This window comes from Leptonotus elevatus, chromosome 3 (assembly GCF_054856555.1).
Source record: "Leptonotus elevatus isolate MCC_2025b chromosome 3, RoL_Lele_1.0, whole genome shotgun sequence".
Classification (NCBI taxonomy): domain Eukaryota; kingdom Metazoa; phylum Chordata; class Actinopteri; order Syngnathiformes; family Syngnathidae; genus Leptonotus; species Leptonotus elevatus.
In genome coordinates, this window is record NC_141241.1 from 11,677,358 (window position 1) to 11,695,946 (window position 18,589).

General features: G+C 40.5%; 3 protein-coding genes across 5 annotated transcripts; 2 read left to right on the top strand and 1 right to left on the bottom strand.

The window, feature by feature from the left end:
- Positions 1 to 1,267: 1,267 nt before the first annotated feature.
- On the bottom strand, positions 1,268 to 2,432 carry LOC147176945 (leukotriene B4 receptor 1). The gene has a single exon (XM_086071833.1). The coding sequence runs from the start codon at positions 2,371 to 2,373 to the stop codon at positions 1,345 to 1,347; it is 1,029 nt and encodes a 342-aa protein (XP_085927959.1). The 5' UTR covers positions 2,374 to 2,432; the 3' UTR covers positions 1,268 to 1,344.
- Positions 2,433 to 3,338: 906 nt separating this feature from the next.
- On the top strand, positions 3,339 to 13,729 carry LOC147176946 (E3 ubiquitin-protein ligase AMFR-like). Its single transcript, XM_086070901.1, has 14 exons — positions 3,339 to 3,491; positions 3,918 to 4,229; positions 5,542 to 5,634; positions 5,745 to 5,909; positions 7,136 to 7,288; positions 7,374 to 7,414; positions 8,273 to 8,405; positions 8,485 to 8,618; positions 8,703 to 8,813; positions 8,968 to 9,164; positions 9,241 to 9,344; positions 10,487 to 10,627; positions 11,464 to 11,663; positions 11,758 to 13,729. Exons 2-14 carry the CDS (start codon positions 3,975 to 3,977, stop codon positions 11,912 to 11,914), a joined length of 1,884 nt encoding a protein of 627 aa, XP_085927027.1. The 5' UTR covers positions 3,339 to 3,491; positions 3,918 to 3,974; the 3' UTR covers positions 11,915 to 13,729.
- An 87-nt stretch (positions 13,730 to 13,816) lies between these two features.
- On the top strand, positions 13,817 to 18,384 carry gnpnat1 (glucosamine-phosphate N-acetyltransferase 1). Of its 3 annotated transcripts, none has more exons than XM_086070906.1 (6): positions 13,817 to 14,028; positions 15,673 to 15,840; positions 16,349 to 16,447; positions 16,540 to 16,667; positions 16,761 to 16,854; positions 17,550 to 17,699. In XM_086070906.1, the coding sequence occupies exons 2-6, from the start codon at positions 15,687 to 15,689 to the stop codon at positions 17,552 to 17,554; spliced, it is 480 nt and encodes a 159-aa protein (XP_085927032.1). In that variant the 5' UTR covers positions 13,817 to 14,028; positions 15,673 to 15,686; the 3' UTR covers positions 17,555 to 17,699. The 3 variants fall into 3 exon arrangements, with proteins under 3 accessions (XP_085927032.1, XP_085927030.1, XP_085927031.1); XM_086070904.1 differs by having other exon boundaries at positions 13,819 to 14,028; positions 16,793 to 16,854; positions 17,550 to 18,384; XM_086070905.1 differs by having other exon boundaries at positions 13,821 to 14,028; positions 16,349 to 16,411; positions 16,793 to 16,854; positions 17,550 to 18,384.
- Positions 18,385 to 18,589: the final 205 nt, after the last annotated feature.

Genomic DNA, 18,589 nt, shown 5'->3' on the forward strand with positions numbered 1-18,589 from the left:
ATGACATCAGAAGAAATTGATTGGATTTAGTGTTAGGATCTTTTGACAATGCCATCCATGACATGCTAAATGCTACCTAATTTATTGTGTAGCACTTTTCCACTTGGTATCGTTCACCCACTGATGACACAGCATTATGAGCAACTGGGGGTTCCGTACTTGTTCAAAGATACTTTGACGTGGGCACAATGGCATGAGATCAAACCGACAACCTCTGGGTTGCAAGAAGACCACTAACACTGAGCAACGGCGCCTCACTACATTATTGTCACGTGGTTGCTTTTCTGTCATTTGATTGTGATCTCCTTAGCAGAATACAGTATATCCAATATTTGGATGTTTGAACTGAGAAAAATTTGTAGCTAAATCGCCCCAAATTGGACATTTTATTCACTTTTTTATTTGGGTATTTATTGTTTCTGTTTATGCTTTTAATGCTACTAACAAACAAAAAAATAGGACAAATATTTGTTTGTTTTTTTAAACGTTGGTAAAACCAGAATTTTTGATTGAGCTATTTTATCATGTCTGGTATACAACGTAATCAATAATAGAAAAGTAGTAGTAACACTGCCATCTACTGGTCAGGTGACTGGTGATAATGCATTTTTTTTTAAATCCCAGTTTTATTAAGTGGCTTGTTTGATAGAAAACGCAATGGTTTGAGTGCTGTAAAACTTCTAAATATTTAAAAAACAGGTACACACTCACACGCACATTAATTCCGCATTTTGTGAAACAACAAAGGGAACATGCAGCTTTTCATTTTGCAATCTTGTCATACAGAGGAAGTAAAGGGGCCTAAGTCTGACAGTTGTCTGCTGTGAGATTCAAGAAGTCATAGCTTTGAAAAACATTTTACATTTCTGAGGTGCACCCTCGAATGGCCACCACTCACCAGCCACTCGCAGGGCATTATAGCCAAACAACCATGCACACTCTCCTTCACGCTTAAGGACAGGTTAGTGTATTTGATCAACCTGCCATTTATGTTAGAAGCTGTGAGAACATGCAAACCTCAATGAGGTGGCCAGAGTCCAAATTTTAACCCCAATCAGAGAGCTGTGAAGCTGATAGCCACTTGTGTTGACTTTTAAACCATTTATAATACAAAACGTTGTACTTTTTTTATTGACTCAAAGAGGGATTCATTTCAATTGTAAATATTTTTATTGTAATTGTGGTGAGAAACACAATATTTGAAGATTGATTTATTTTATTGTACTTTCATGCTAAATAAATGTACATGTAAATAGTTAAATTTCAGATACGATAAAAAAAAAAAAGGGAGATAGACACTGTATATACATGCAGCTACATACACCTTTTCTTTGGCTCACATTGCTAGGAATGGTTGTTTCCACAAATGTCATTTGGCTCAGAGTTACACTGAGAGCTGCTGGTCTGATTGTTTTGTCTCTTGGACACAAAGGAGAACTCCCTGTTGCCCTCACCTGGAGAGGTGCTGGATATGTGCCGGAAGAGTTTCCGGATGCCCGTGTCTCGCAAAGAGCTGCGAAAGGAACGGGCGGCACACATGTAGAGAACGGGGTTGATGGAGCTACTGATGAAGACCATAGCGCCGCTGATGTAGGCCATGTTGTTGCGCACATCCTCCAAATGACCTCCGATGTGGGGGAAAGATGCCTGCGTGGCCAGGATAACCAGCGAGAGTACGTTACCTATGTGGTAAGGCGTCCAACAAATGGCGAACACCACCACCACACTGGCGATGAGCACCGTAGACTTGCGCTTGGACTTGAAGGTCATTTGAGTAATACGGCTGCACAAGCAGCCATAGCACACCACCAGGATGGAGAATGGTAATACGTAGCCAATCAGAGTCTCCAGCAGCACACACACCAGCTCCTGAGTGTCTGAAGTGTACTGGTTGTACAAACAGTGCTCCTCTCCCGATTCCTCATCAACAACCCGCGTAAGGAGGGCGGGGACACTGAACAAGAAGGCCGCAGTCCACAGGAACAGCAACGCTTTACTTAGGGCCTTTTGCCTCTTCCATTCAGCCGAGACGAAGGGATAGCGCACGGCCAAAAAACGCTCCACGCTCATGAGGGTGATGAGGAAAACGCTTCCATACATACAGGCGTTGATCAAGAAGCCCATGACTTTACAGGAGACCTCTCCGAACACCCATGAGTGGACCAATGAGTAGATCCACAAGGGCAGGGTGATGAGCACCAGAAGGTCGGCGGCCGCCAGGTGCAGGATTAGCACCACCGTGTGCGAGCGGTGCTTGACGTGGCGCAGGATGGTCCAGATAACCAGCAGGTTGCCAGGGGTCCCGACCAGAAAGGACAGGCCTAAGATCACACAGACCGTCACCAATCCGACACCAAATTCCTCGGTGGCCATCTCATCCGGAGGAGAGAGCTCGCTTGAATGTGAGGTGCTGACAGTGGTGTCTGTGTGAAAAACAAAAACAAAGTGCAGCACCAGCAAGGCCTCACTTCCTCTTTTTTTGCATGAAAAAGTAGGCAATTTCCTGTGACGAGTGACTCATGCTTTCACCATAAGATCAACAATTGGTTTGGAATATGCATTCATGCTTGTCAACTCAACATATCTTTAATGATCGAAAAATGCATGCGACAGATTGTATGGATTGCACAACATATAATCCGTTGTGTAGAATTTTTTATTTTTTTAATGTTCACTTTAAAAGTCCACTATTAATTTCATCAATATGCAAAAAAAAAACATGTTTTATCATATCAACGTACATTTTAAAAATATAATTGTAGGTCTCGTAATCGCTAATTATGTTACATAAGTCGCACCGCGCCTTACTAACATGTTTCACTGTCATTTTTCTGCTATGGATACGCAAAAGGAGAATAACTTGGCAAACATAGTAATTGGTGGTTGGCTTGCATAGTGTGGACTCTCTGAGGCACCGTATTGCGCATGCATTTTAACAGTGATTAGTTCATCACAAGATGGCATTATTTTCTCCACACTGTTCCTTTAAGGCGCATGATCATTCAAGCGATATCAGGAATTTGGTCTTTTAGTCTTTTTTTTTTTTTTTTTTTAATATTAGGTGATTCACTCGTAAGTTATTTAGATTTATCCCCTCAATCAGCTTTATTAATCGCTGTACATGTGCATACAATGAAATGGAAAAAAACAAAAGTAAAACTAGTATAAGCGAACCAAAACAAGTCAAATGATTCAGATTCGAATTATAAGCCTTCGTAAATGTTATTAAAATTACACAGACACGAAAATGTACAGAAGATACTTATTCCATATGTTTAGCGGCCGACAGCATTGAGAGGGGACGTCGATCTCTTATGATGACGTAGTGACAAGGCGCACGCACAAGACAGGAGCCTCCCCCTCAGCTTGGCTGCAGCTCGGCGAAACAAACATGACGATGTTGACAATTACGTTGTGTTTAATGGAGCACTCCTAAGCAGCGTACGATACAACGCGCAGGTTGGATATTGTATATGAGATTCCGGGGAGCTGTAAGTGAAAGTTTAATACGTGTTCCATATGCCTCATCTTGAAGCGTAGAATGATTAGCAAAGTAGCTAATGTTAGCAAACTTGGAAGCTAGTGTTAGCATAGCGTTAGCCATGCGAATAGCTCGAATTCAATATCGTTTAGCTTGGAGCTTGGAAACTCAATTGTTTTCTTTTAAGGAAATGTAACTAAATGAGCTATACATGTTTTAAGGCGGAGGGCTTGATGCAGAAATAAGCATGTAAGTCTAGGTCGTCGTGCTAACAGGTAAACGTCTCACCTGTTTAACGTCATTCTCAACATTCCTTGCACAATACGTAGATCATCAGAATGAGCCTTTCGTCAATGTAGTTACTAATTTCAGTGAATTTAGCATAACTCCTGAGTGTGACTACCCTTTTATAACGAACTTCATGTACTCTTTAAAGGTCTCGAACGGGGACAGACCACAGTTTTAACGAGTGGAGAGAACGCTTGGAGCAGAAATGCCTCTGCTGTTTCTGGAGAGGTTCCCTTGGCCCAGTCTGCAGACCTACACGGCGTTGACAGTGGTTCTGCTGGCGGGCAGCATCTTCAGCGCCTACACCACTGTAACCGATCCCGGCTTTGGGTCTTTGGAAACGGATGAATCCCCAACGCCCACTGATGTGGATCTTGAACACTTGAATAATGATATTAGTAACACAGAACTGGTTACCACTGTCTTGTGGTATCTGGTGACAGACAGCCTATTTGTATGGGTGAGCTTCTTTTTTCCCCCCCTTCTTTTTTTAAATTCTAAGAACAATGGTATGACTATGATCCAGAGACATTAAATGGTTTTCATTGCGGGTCACGATGTAGTTATGACTATTATTCCTGGTACTGAAATGATACCACAGTAAAAGCAGCGGAATAATAGCTGTCAAAGCAACTTCATTTCTTTGGTACTTTTAATAATTATATAGGGCTGCCAGTAATTAATATTTTATTAATTGATTAATCTGTTGATTATGTTAAGTGGTAAATCAGATAAATGTTTTAATTTCCACCCCTTTTTTTTTAAAACAGGACATTATTTCAAATTAACAGTGCAGATGACATAAATTATGCTTCGTTACTGATTTGGTCCATAACACGGGCTAAAACGTTGCTCATTGGTTTCCAGAGTAAACACAATTATTTGATTCAACACAAAGATAATCAGTCTGCACTCTGCTGTCATGGAGAACAGCTGAAATGGGAGAATATTTGCTATTGATAAGCTGAAATTTGGGGGATTTGGTTATTAAAGGGGTACCTAAAAGATTACCAAAAATACTTATTTTGAAAATCTATTAGTTATACACTAAATCATTGCGCCTCTAATTTGATCTATTAGGACACTAATTAGGAGTCTTTTGATAAAGTAAAACATAAATTACATTTGAATACAAAATAACAAATTTTTAAACCCAAAAATGTAGGTTCTTAAACATCACGTAGTGCCGTTTTTGCCGACAAGGTACTGTGGTACTTTTCGGTACCGGTACATAATGCAACACTAGTTGCTCTAACTTTGAAACTGCATTAATACGTAATAGCTTGTAAATGCTCTGCCAAATATCACGGTTCGTTATGTATCTTAGTTTTAAGTTTACGGTTTCCGTATGTTTAGTGAACAAAATACAAAAGACACTGTTTGAACAATGTGAATTAAGCTATAAGAAAACACTGGCTGTTGCTTGAATTGCATTTATATTGTGCTTTACAGTTTTTTGTTTTGTTTGTTTTTTAAACATGTAGCTAGCCTTGACGTTTGTTGGCTAGAAGTGTTTGTTTACAGACTAGGCTTGTGGTTAGAGCAAGTTCCACTTTTTCTCCCTTACCTAATATGTACTGTTTGGGAACCTTTATCATTGCCCCATCATATTATACAATGGCTCCTGAATTTGGTTATTGTTATTATGGCCATTTTTAAATTAAGGAAATATTTGTCAAACTTTATACAACGTTGTGGAAGTGCCGGATATATCTCACAGGCCGTTAATAATTTAAAAGTTAATGTGCCTGCTTTTCCTCTTCTCTTTATAGGTGCTTGTGAACACATTCTGTTGCTCATTAATGTTAATAGCAAAAATGATCCAGTACGTGGTGTTTGGCCCTCTCAGAGTCAGTGAGAAACAGGTGAGTTTAGCATTTGAAAACCATAAAAAACAAAACAAAAAAAAACATTTGAAAACCATGAGAAAACATGAGTGTTGTTTCTAATGATCTCTTAACTTGAACTCCCCCAGCACCTAAAAGACAAGTTCTGGAACTTCATCTTCTACAAGTTTATATTCATCTTTGGCGTGCTGAACGTACAGACAGTGGAGGAGGTGGTCATGTGGTGTCTATGGTTCTCTGCACTGGTCTTTCTTCACCTCATGGTGCAGCTCTGCAAGGACCGATTTGAATATGTAAGTTTTTATTGAGCACACACTTTTTTTTTTTTTTTGCATACTTGTTTGTACTACAGAAACCCAAAGACAAAACCAACATCTCCTGACAAATAAACCAAAGGTCAATGTACTGTATGTACTAATACCAGCAAATGACAAATGAACAAATATGTGAGACAAGTGTATTGACAAACTGATAAATATGCAGTAAAACCTTTATTAACTGTAAAGACAATGTTTAGTGTTACAGTTTAACATGTCATAGCCAGCTAGTTTGACAACACAAACAGAGGTAATCTATTTCTGCTGGCTGAAATGTATTCTATTGAGGTGCACTGGCTGCATGTTTGATATATGTGTTGTTGCGTCATCCACATCTGTCCATTTTTAGGCATTTCTTTCCCCCAAATGTCTGAATTTTACGAGCTCTTAAGTATATGTGGAGGTTTCTAGGACATCTCAAGATGAGTACGACTCCACAAGCAGCATATGATACTTTGTTTTCCGCCACATGATACAGGAGTGTGTTACACTGTAGCAAGGGGAAATGTATCAGGGACCTAACAGGCTGTGACATTCTGATGCTATTTATAGTACTGAAAGGGGGGTCCATCTCAGGCCTTACAGGGACCTCTGTATGTCTTTTAGATGTAGATCTTTGACTGCAATATTTTGTTCTGGCTTCTTCAAGCCACTGTTGGTGCTTGTCGTTCTCAATACCCAGAAAGCTCTGTGGACGTCTGTAAAAATGTTCAAACTTCGAGGGCAAACAAAATCCCTTCTTTAAGCAGGCTCTGTTCGCTTGAATAGGAGCTCAGGTGCAGGTTGTTTCAAATGAGCTCCAAGTGGTCACTGTCTGCATTGTTTGTAAACTCAACTGAGGTTCAGTTCACCTGAGCGCCAAGCAGTCTTGGTCCACTTGTTTTTTAACTCTGGTACAGTTTGGTTCACTTATGCTCCAAGTAGTCAGTCTGCTACGATGTGAACTGAACACTGCAGACGGAGACCAGCTTTAAATTGACAGCAAAGCAGAGGGAAATCACAAATGTGGTACAAAAAAGCAACGCGTGAATTATCGTCATCATGTTCTCGGACAACTTGTAAATTGAGCACAATAAATCGCACTGTATAATATACCTAAAAAAAAAAGTATGTAAGCTAACAGACACCATTTTTGTTTGGCAAATGTGTGTGGCAAGGGCCAATCCACCTTTAACTCTCCTTGTCATTATTTGTTGTTGCAGCTGTCCTTCTCGCCCTCCACTCCCATGAACAGCCATGTGCGAGTCATGTGTCTACTGGTCTCCCTCCTGCTGGACTGCTGTGGTCTGGCAGTGGTCTGTGGTCTGCTGGGGGCATCCTACGGAATGCACACCCTTTCTTTCATGGCCGCAGAGGTAAATGTTTTGATATGTATTATTTTTGCTTGTTTGAAGCAGACTGATATGCTTGATATGTTTATCTGTCTACTTTTGCCTTCAGTGTCTGATGGTGACTGTTCGCACAGGGCACGTCATCATGCGGTAAGTCCTTTTAAAGCCTCCTTAAGGCAATAATGCACGTGCGTGCACCAGTTCAGCATGCGATGGGGATGCCTCTGCAGATTTAGATTGGGGTTAGCGGAGGTTAATCAAAGCAAGACGAATTGTTTTCCTCCAAGTCTCATAACAGCATTTTTGTCCGACAGAGGCTGGACTATAAGGCGCACCTGACTATAAGCCGCACTTGCTAAATTTGGAGAATACTCACGTTTGTTACACATATAAGCCGCACCCGACTGTAAGCTGCAGGTGTTTTAATGTTCCCGCTACTTTCTTTTCCATAATGAGGGCGCAAATTGTCTCGCTCTCGTTATGACGCTCCTACTGTATTTGGGCTCACTTGGTTTGCTTTGCTCTGCCTGACGCGCTTGTGCTTTCTTTATAGTGCGCCCCCTTGTGATCTGATGGATAAGCCGCACATTTGTATTAGCCGCAGGGTCGAATGCAAGTGAAAAAAGTAGTGACTTATAGTCCAGAAATGACTGTAAGTAGAAAAGCCCTATAGTCAAAATCAGTCACACAGAGGCGCTTTTTCCAAGTATTGAACCGACACTTAGTTGATGTCCTTTTATTTCTTTGCATTCTTTGTTTTATTCCTTTTTCTTTCACAAATAAATGTTTTTTAAACAAAAACAGCACATCATTGGGAAATATTTAATGTATGCATAAATTGAGTTATGAGCTTGGTCATGCAACATATTAAACTACTGTATTTTTTTTTTTTTAACCACTTAATTTAGATATGACTAGTTAAGAGTGGACGTCATGACTAGATTTACAAAGTAGTTTGAATGGCCCTGTATCATGACTTGTCATGTTTGTCTCTTTGTTCTTTTGTAGTTACACCATCCACCTGTGGGACCTGAACCACCCAGGAACATGGGAGAGTAAAGGAACCTATGTCTATTACACAGACTTCATCATGGAGTTGGCAATGCTCTTTCTAGATCTCATGCATCACATTCATATGCTGGTGAGTGGAAATGAATAGGCACACCTGCTTCGACCTCATCCTCCTGTAATGTTTAACTTTCCTTTAACATTTGTTTCAGCTTTTTGGTAACATCTGGCTGTCCATGGCAAGCTTGGTCATCTTTATGCAGCTGCGATATCTCTTCCACGAGGTCCAGCGACGCATCCGCAGACATAAGAACTACCTTCGCGTCATCAACAACATGGAGGCCAGGTGAAAATAAATCAATATTGATAAAAGTATCTTTTTTTTTTTTTCTTTTAACATGCTTATAATTTTTTACACACTCTGATACAGATTTGCAGTTGCCACTGCCGAGGAGCTGGCAGCGAATGACGACGATTGTGCCATTTGCTGGGATGCTATGGTGACAGCACGCAAGCTTCCCTGTGGTCATCTCTTCCACAAGTGAGATTGATTTCTAAATGTTCCTACAGTTGATCCTGACCTGACATCCCTCCAAAAGTGTGTTTTCTAAAATGCATTCTTCAGATGGACAAACGGCCTATCTGAGTTTGTGTCTGTGTGTGTTCTTTATTATTTATGTATTTATTTATTCCAGCTCTTGCTTGCGCTCTTGGCTGGAGCAGGACACCTCGTGCCCCACTTGCCGCACATCCCTCAACATCAACGGGGAAGGCGAGCAGGCGGGAGGCCAGCAGCAGGGTGCCCGTACGGAGGACAACGTCGGTCCCGCCGGAGCCGCTGCAGAGCCGAGACCGCACATCAATCAGCACAATCACTTCTTCCACTTCGATGGTCTGCCTCCACGCACAACCTTGCGGTTTCCACACTGTGTGCTAGGTGGCCACTTTAATTGGGCATTCTCTTACAGGCTCACGTATTGCCAGCTGGTTGCCCAGTTTCTCTGTAGAGGTGATGCACACCACCAACATCTTAGGGATTGCACAGGCTAACAACTCTCAACTGACAGCCATGGTAAGTTTTTCTTTCTTTTCTTCTTCTTCTTCTTTTTTTTTTTTTAAAACGAATAACACCATTGTCATTGTGGGAGATGTGCGGATAGTTGTTGTATCCCACCTCGGGATACAACCTTGACTTACAAGTGACCCGACTTACAAACTGTCGCTTGATCACAAGTGCTAGCTATGATGGCAGAGAACTTCATACTAAGCAGCAGTTTGTCAGACAGTGATCAAGTCTTTGCTGGCTACCAGCTGCTTATTGTCACCAAATAAATCAATGCATTTTAACAAATGAAATCACACATTGTGTATTTAACAAAATCACATTAACTTTGTCTGCTAGCTTCATGCTAACACACAATGAAAAATGCTTTTAATGGGCTAATGAAACTAACATTGATGAAGCGGACAACTAATTTGAGACAGCATACAACACTGTTCTTTATATTCTGTCAAAAATGACATTTTAGCAGCTTGTTTGCAGTGTTTTTTTTTAATAAAGTATAATATTGTACACAGTAAAAATTGTAAATTGCAAAAAATTTGGTTGGTGTTTTTTGAGGCGCTGACATGGATTAATGACATTTCCATTCATTTCAATGGTAACATGATTTGTGTTTCACATTTTGAGTTACAAGTGTGGTCACGGAAGGTATTAAACTTGTATGTCAGGCACCATGTCATCATCATCATATCTTGTATAGCTTTCAAAATCACCAAGGTATACAATATTTTTGGGTCACAACCCCCTTTCATACAGCCTGTAAAAACCCTGTTGTTGTTCCATATAAACAATATCAATACTGTAATGTATTGTCAGAGGCTCAGCGCTGCCTGTGTCTCAGGCTATTCAAATTTGCCAGTATGGGGCTGTGAAATTTAATTTGCCTCTCCAGCCAGTCATGTTGAAAGCAAAAATTGCAGCCTGAGCATGTTGCACCAATTATCTAATTATCTAATTTCGGAATGCTGGGTTCTGCATAAAAGGTACAGGTGAATAAATGCCAGTGGTTAGGTTTAGTGTTGGCAAGTGTAGTTTCTTTACATTTGCGTATACGTCACAAGTAGTCATTTTCTATTCCTTCTGTGGTCTTTTTTTTTTTTTTTTTAAATGCCTATCGCATTGTGATTCCTGTTGTACCTGCGTGTCATCAGGCCCATCAGATCCAGGAGATGTTCCCTCAGGTACCATCCTACCTGGTTATGCAAGACCTTCAGCTAACCCGCTCTGTGGAAGTCACTACTGACAACATCCTGGAGGGACGCATCCAGGTGCCTTTCCCTCCACCCGCACAGGTCTGTCGGCTGTCAAATTTGAAGTATTCTCACTTGGCACTTGCATGCTATCGCTGTTACTTCTGCTTTCCCAGATATGCATAGACTAAGGAGTAGGACTCAATAAGTGTTTGTTTTTTTCCTTCTTCCTACTCCCTTTTGAACATGTAAATTGTGCTTAACAATCACTACTGACTACTTTCTCTTCTTTCAACTTTTTTGTTGTTGTTTTTTTTTTTTTACACTACAATATCTTCTGCTACTTGCTTATATGGTCGATAAAACAATCAAGCTATAACATTTATACCATGAGTGGGCAAAGTTTTGGACTGAAGGGCCACATTTGATTTGGAACAGACAGATGATATATGAACCATATCAGTAAATGTGCTGTATGTGAAATGTTCATTTTTTTCTTTATCAACCTTTTTTTTAATTATTATTTTTTTACTAAAAATAAATTAAAAATTGTTCAATTTATATTAGCAGCCTAACAATTATTGTTGGCCTAATTGCCCAAGTCATTTTTGAACTTTTTTAGGAAAACAAATAAGCACAATCTATTTGCCTCAATTCAACCTTTGTGAATTACTACCACCGGATAACCGAGAATCGACACAGACATAATGAAAAAACACATTTTAGCAAGCACATTGGTATTTGTTGTTGTTGCGCTAAGTAAAAAAATGACATCGGCATCTCCTGTATGCCATTAGAACTGACCATATGTAAAATAGAGTCGTTATTGCGTATCACGAGACATTGAGGCAGGTAGCTTGCAGGCCATACTTTGACCACTCCTGGTTTGTTATGCAATTGCTTGAGTCGAAAAATGAAAAGTGTCGATGTGTTTGCAGGCCATTGAGCGCGGAGCGTTGCAGGTGAATCCTGCACTCGACGAGCAGGCGGGGCCCAGCGGAGCCACCGCCGCCGCTGACGAGGGCCCCAGCGAGCCCGGGAACACGGAAGCCCGAGGTGGTCGCTTCTCTAAGTCAGCTGAGGAGAGGCAGACAATGTTAAGGCAGCGGAAAGAGGAGCTCATCCAGCAGGCGCGCAGGTACAGTAGCACCTCTAAGCCAGGGGCGGGCAAGCTTCAGTAACTGACGGATACTTGTTTTGCTGATGAATGATTATGGTTGCATTACTTGCAGGAGATACCTGACCAGGAGTCCGGAGGAGCGGGCTGATGATGTTTCCGGCCTGGAGGATGTGGAGGAATCTTTCTCAGTTGTAGAATCAACAACACTGAGGCGTCGATCCACGGCGTCAGCCACGGACAGACGCATGCAACAGGAGGCCGAGCCCTAAAAATCCAGCTTCAAACTTCAGCATCCACCGCAAAGGCATGACCTGATGACAGTGTTTTTACCTCCTCCCCCTCATGATGTACAGTACAATCGTCGGGCACCGTTACTTATTCAAAAGGCCGGACTATCGAGACGGGCCTCGGCATCACCAATTGCAGCTAGACTACTGGGAGCGTTGTGTATGCCAATGCTCTTTGCGTACGTGCCACACGTTGTAAGCAGCAGCTTGAGCAGGCAGGAAGCTACAATGTAGTTGGGCTGCTGGCTGAGAAAGCCTAAGAGCATGCGTTGCATTCAGAGAAACCAAGTCTTTGAAGAGCGGGTTGGTTTTTTGGTTTTTCCTTTTAGGATTCTTATGTTTTCTTTTGGAAAAAACACAAACAGAAAACGTGATGTGTTGCTGTGTAATTTTATGGCTTTCAACTGTGAACTGCGGTAAGTGTAGGCAAAACATATTTTTTGTTTGCTTCTTACCTTTGTGTAAGAGAATGTCACTTTAGTGTTTTTCAGTCAGGACATGAATGTTTTTAATGCTGCAAACAGAAGTCTTGACGTGACAGCAGTGTATCATTTCCAGTCGTTATTTAACCAGCAAGGGGAGTATAGTGTACATTATTTTGGTTCCTAATATTCTTCTCTTGTAAGCTACAAACGGGAAGTATTATGTTTTGTATAGGTGCATTGGGTTTCCTTCCTTAAACTACTCTCTGTTGCTAATTTATTTTCCAACGAGTATTGTCATCCCATGTCTGTTATGGTGTTATTTTTCAATATGAAAAGGTTATATGTAAGCGTTTTACCTTTGTCTATTCATATGGGGGGGGGGGGGGGGGGGTAATCCTACCAGCAAGCAACATAATCATCAATCGCTAACATTTGTTAATGTGGGGGATATTAGAGTGCAACAAGAGTTTTACCACGCCTGTTCTAAATGCTGACATGGGATGCTATTTCCTCACTATTTGAGGGGGTGTTTGGGGTGTGATTTGGATTGTTGAAAACAGGAAGTATGGGATGTTTGGGGTGTGATTTGGATTGATGAAAACAGGAAGTATTTGTTTTTTTATTTTCACTTATTTAATTAAAATTTAGTTTCTAAATTTATAGCAAAGAGACAGATTTTGGACTGAACGTTACCAGTGTAATGTGCCTACAAATCAAGATGGTTCCCTCATGGGTCATTTGTGTAACTGATAATCTATTTTTTTTTTTGTAATGTAAAATACAGTATACAGAATACGTACTCAATAAAAAGAAGAGTGGCTGCAGCTTTTTAGCAAAAATAATGTAACTGTTTGTTATTCTGAAGAGTGTACAATACAATATCTATAATAAGCTCAACATGAAAAGCTAACCAAGTATGTACGCTGTGTATTTGTTGTTTGAACGTTATTGCTATATAACCACTTTCTTACTGAGAGTTTTCCTTATTTGGCTACTACTGTACACTTTAAATCACACTCAACAGCAGAAAAAAAGCACATTGTTAAATGAATATAATTTACGATTAGGTCAATTATCGATATTTTGTCTAGTCACATCACGTATATGTATGCATATAATTCTACTTTTGAATTGGACGTTACCGTTTACAAAGACTCCAATATGGGAACAGTGTTTTATTTATTTATATCCATGAAAGACTTGTTTTTAATATATCATACAAATATTTACTCCACTCTACTTTTAGGTACTCGGGCTTCGCGGCTACACTGTGACGTCGGAGTCATTCAACTTACTAAAGTACTGAAAGTGTCCGTTGTAATGACTGGTGTGCGTTTCATAAATCATTAAAGTGTTGCTATCGAAAGCACAAGCGCACAAGGAACTTTCTTTTCCCCCATTTTTAATTAAGGACACGTCCAAGAACCCGATGTTGAATGACATCATCGGGGCGCGCCCATTACAACCAGGAACTTTGCCACGTCATAGCGTGTCAGACGCAAACACCCACCGCGGTGGTGTGGCTGAGGCCATTCAAAAATATGCTTCATTTCGAAAGCGAATTGTGTTGCTTGACTTGCTGGATAACTTGTCGAAGACTTTAACTACGAAGCTACCTTAATTCACCTCCTAATTTCCATTCTGTCGTCTGTTCTTGCTTGCTGTTTACCGGTAAGTACTTTAGCTAGCCAGCTAACCGCTTAGCATATATAATTGTCTAAAATTAAATAAGTGTAGTCAACTGGAGTGGCAGTTTTGCTTTTTGTAACTACTATTTAGCGTCAAACTAGGACTGCTTTCATGGTTTCTTGTTAAACATTGCAACGAGAGTTTTACTATTAACATCAACGCGTCAGATTTGGATTGATTTATTTTTTGATTGAATAAACACGGGCACACCAGGTAAGGGAAACAGAATGGACTTTGAACACATTTGACGTTTAAGCAACTCTAATAAAAATGAAACCCATCCCACCTGAGGATTTTATTGTCCAGAGTTTATCGGAATGTGTTTGACAGGTGAAGATTACGTCCAGTAACACCTAATATCAGCTTTTGAGGATGATTTATATTGGGGTGTTTGTATTTTATCTTGCTGGCGTTTGACTAATGTATAGTTGCAGTCTGTGTAACTCATGAACGACTGCAGTATGGAGTTTATTTTGTTATGACAACTTCCGTCAATCGGTGAATGCTTCCTAGTGTTGAATGGGCCCTTTGTGGGATGGGCTCATATCGCAGTTAGTACAGTATCCTGTTCTGGACTGAGACCCGGCCCGGATCCCGTAAAGACAAATAGGATTTTATGACTCATGATAGTTTATTGTCAAGCACACTAGCTTGAAGTAGGATTAATTGTTCCAGGGACGTACTACTCCCTCATCCAACCCTAACCCACATTTTTACAAGTCCGAGTACGAGTACAAAAGTATCATTACCCCTAATATATTGGTTTCTTTCTCCTTTATTATATTGTGAGAGCCATTCCGAGTGATGGCATACAAGGTGTGATCGCATGACTACAATTTCAACAAATCGGCAGCGTCTTCATCAGTGGAGATTTAAATCATGTTCATTTGGTTCATCTACTAACTACTTCACATACGGCATGCAGACTGTGAAACAAGAGGGAATACAAATCTGGACCTCCTTTATGCCAATGTGAATTGGGCATTCAGCCCTTTTTCTTTCTCCCTCTTTTGGGGATCTGGCCACAACTTCACGTTAAGACCAACAGGCCACGAGTGGAACAGTTCTGTAGCAAATATTTGTTTTACGGTGTGGAGCCGCTTACCCCTAACCGAGGCTCCTCAGTTGCCTCCTACGTGACTTGCTTGGTAGGGAGACAGCAGTCCCACTCTGCTTACTTGGCAAGTGTCCCGGGTACTGCATGAGCTGTTGAGAGAATTTAAGAAGGGAAGATGCATTATTACTTATTAATCAAAGTTAATGTAAATATGACTTGTTTTGCCCCATGATTTAAAAGTTCCCATCTTTCCAAGTAATTTTGGTAACATACTAAAGCTTCTGTTTTGGTAATCGGTACCATTGTGTCTCGTTTATATCTTGCTACCTACTCAGATTATTCTTGGTGTAAATATGTTTGTAAAGTGACAAAAAAAAAGTCTTGTAAAAGTGCTTGAATTTGACTCCGGTAAAGGTATATGAACCCTAAACAGGCGGAGAATTTGTGTTTGACAGGTCAAGGTTCTACATGAAGTAAAACAAACATACTGTTGCTTTGTTGAAAGCCACTGTGTTGTTTGAGTGTGTATTCCCCGCGTGAGCTCATTTATATTCTTATGCGTTTCCCAGGCCGAGGTTGTGGAATGCTGCTGGACGAGACTCCCCTGTTCGATCCTTCACTGCTACGGGAGTTAGAATGGAGTGACAACAGTGTCTCCTTCTCACCCCTCATCTCCCCCTCGAACCCGGGCGAAGGCTTGGTGCTCAGGCCCCTCTGCGCTGCTGACTTCAACAGGGGTGAGTGGCACATTTGGTTTACCACAAGTTCAAATCAAAATAGTGTCTCTTTTTAACTGGACATTACTTAACAAGTGTTTCCTTTCATATATGTGAATCGTGAATTCACCTATTCTGTTTTTGTGTTTAGGCTAAAGCCCCTTCTAAAATAAAAGTACATTTTTGCACCATCTTGTAGCATCTAGGTGCCAAGGAACTACATAGAAGGGAGGAGGAGATAGTTTTATTTAATCAGACCATAGCACTGTCTCATAAAAAACTAGTAGATTACTGCCATCTTGTGGTATCTATAGGCATTTATAAACTATTTTTGGGAGTGCCGTCAATCGACCATACATACATACATACACACATATATACATGCATGCATACATACATACATACATGTATATATATATACCAGTACAATTTTTTTCCTTGCACAAGATGGCAGCTTAAAAAAAAAAAACAGCATAGAAGGAATAAGAGTGTAAAGTAACCAACCCGTTTCCGTTTTTTTGTCTTTCAGGGTTCTTCAAGGTTCTATCTCAATTAACCGAGACAGGTGATGTCACCCCAGACCAGTTTATAAGTAAGTCAAAGTTACTTGACATCATTAAAATGGCAGGTGAGCAGTGTTACTAAAATCTATTTAAATTCATTGTACCTCATTGTAAGCTCAATTAAAAAAAATAAATCCGTTTTTCTTTTCTCTTTCAGAAAAATTTGAGCACATGAAAAAAACAGGGGACTACTATGTGGTGGTGGTGGAGGACACCAATCTTGGACAAATTGTTGCCACGGCCACCTTAATCACAGAGCACAAATTTATTCATTCTTGTGCAAAGGTCAGTTTATGTATTCCTTCATACGAATGCCTATGAGGAGGTGACCGAGGGTCCTGCAAGCTAATGCTGCATACTAGTGAACTTTCGAGCTAGAATGAGAACTATCTGCGCGGGTTTGTCTGCAGAGAGGCCGAGTGGAAGAGGTGGTCGTTAGTGACGTGTGCAGAGGTAAACAGCTGGGAAAACTGTGAGTACAACTCAGACCCTTTTGTTATCTCCACCCAAAAGTGGGTTACTTTTTTAAACAAAATTGTGTTTATCTAGAGTGTAAATTATTCCACTTTTGTTGACCGACTGCATATTATATTTCTTGAAACAGTTGCCTCGACTCTAATAGATGCAGTCCTTTAATCACGTGTCGTGATGTGCGCAATACCTCAAATAAGTGAATCCTGGTTCCCTTGTTTGTGTCTTGTCAAAAAATAAGCGCAGCACCTACAATGCATCCTTTTGCCTCCTCAGAACAAAAACAAATAACATGTACGATGATTGATACTATGTTGCTGTGGATGTCTTTACCGCAGATAAACACCACACCTCAAGTAAATGCATCTTTTTAATCTTTGCGTTGTCTTTATGATTAAATATGCACCACGATCCAAATACGTTTAGGAAAGAAGGCTTTCCTTCATTTTGTATCGTCCCCTTGAACAAATGAGTGCAACTCTATTGTCCTTCCCTCAGAGCTATCCTTTTTGGGTTGTCTCTTTGAATCAGTGCAACATCTCTCATCTCATCTGGCGCACTCATTGTCAAATATCTCAAGTGACACATGCCTTTTAAGTGTTTTTCAGTTTGGACCCTTAAAAGTGCTTGTTTATGGGAAGAGGACTTTGTTTGGCTTCCTCTAATTCCAGCTTGTCCATCTTTTGTCTCCCATAGGTTAATGTCCACACTAACGCTTCTCAGCAAAAAACTCAACTGCTATAAAATCACACTGGAATGTGCACCCAAAAACGTGGCTTTCTATCAAAAGTTTGGTTACGGCGCTTCCGAAGAGACTTACATGCAGTGTCGCTTTTCCCACTGAGGAACTCTGGACCTTGAACGTAACTTTTCACGCCACCCTCTTGACGTCAGCCAAAGAGAACATTGTGTTTTGGAGTGCGTCATTCTGAAACTTTGGGCCATCCTTAATGGCGTCATCCTAACCTCTGAGCAGAAGTAAACAAAAACACATGTCGAAGACTCCCATCCGCCCCCGCCTTTTTTAATTTTGGTAACCATGGCTACCTCACAGCAGTGGAGCTCTGAAGAAGGGATCATAAGTTGCATGCAAATGTAATTTTTTGGTTACAGTGGTGACAGAAAATTGGAATGAAATCAGCCAACCATTTACTGAAAGCTTATGCTCTTAAAGCATCCAATAATTCATCAATAAATTGTTGTCAAAGGCAAGTAACCAAAGAACAATTCATAGAAAACTAATCAGTGCCGAAAAATGGCTTGCAATCTGTTGATGGTAAATCCTACAGGATAATCAGTATGTAAGCCAACATAGGTTTGCATTATGAGTGTAAGAAATGTAATGTTTTATATTTGCTGCATTGATCACATTTTGTGATGGGTGACACTGGTATGGATACACAAATGAGATTTGCAAATTCATATTTAAGTGACTTTTTCCTAGTTGGGCAGTGGGAATGTATTTAATATAATTTATTGCCAAATATGTACAAAAGTAAATAAATCTGCAGTAAAATATAAAATAACCAAATCTGATTTCTTTTGCTTTTTGGCTTTGGGACTTGCTGAATTCAGAGGGTAGCACATCTGATTCATAGATCTCAAGTTGATGGTTCAAATCTGTGCTTCGCATGTTGTTTTTGGTATATCCCCATCTCTCATCCTAAATGAGCTCGGATAGGCTCCAAGTCACCCGGCTGGGACCCAAATGAGCACAAGATGGAAGTGCTGTAGAA

What these genes read in the sequence shown, in the direction of transcription:
- LOC147176945 (XM_086071833.1), bottom strand. Translation starts at nt 2,373, where the DNA reads ATGGCCACCGAGGAATTTGGTGTCGGATTGGTGACGGTCTGTGTGATC.
- LOC147176946 (XM_086070901.1), top strand. Translation starts at nt 3,975, where the DNA reads ATGCCTCTGCTGTTTCTGGAGAGGTTCCCTTGGCCCAGTCTGCAGACC. An exon ending in CAGACAGCCTATTTGTATGG is followed by an intron (nt 4,230 to 5,541) that starts GTGAGCTTCTTT and finishes TTCTCTTTATAG; the next exon opens with GTGCTTGTGAACACATTCTG. An exon ending in ACTCTCAACTGACAGCCATG is followed by an intron (nt 9,345 to 10,486) that starts GTAAGTTTTTCT and finishes GCGTGTCATCAG; the next exon opens with GCCCATCAGATCCAGGAGAT.
- gnpnat1 (XM_086070904.1), top strand. Translation starts at nt 15,687, where the DNA reads ATGCTGCTGGACGAGACTCCCCTGTTCGATCCTTCACTGCTACGGGAG. An exon ending in CGCTGCTGACTTCAACAGGG is followed by an intron (nt 15,841 to 16,348) that starts GTGAGTGGCACA and finishes TTTGTCTTTCAG; the next exon opens with GGTTCTTCAAGGTTCTATCT. An exon ending in TGACATCATTAAAATGGCAG is followed by an intron (nt 16,448 to 16,539) that starts GTGAGCAGTGTT and finishes TTTCTCTTTCAG; the next exon opens with AAAAATTTGAGCACATGAAA.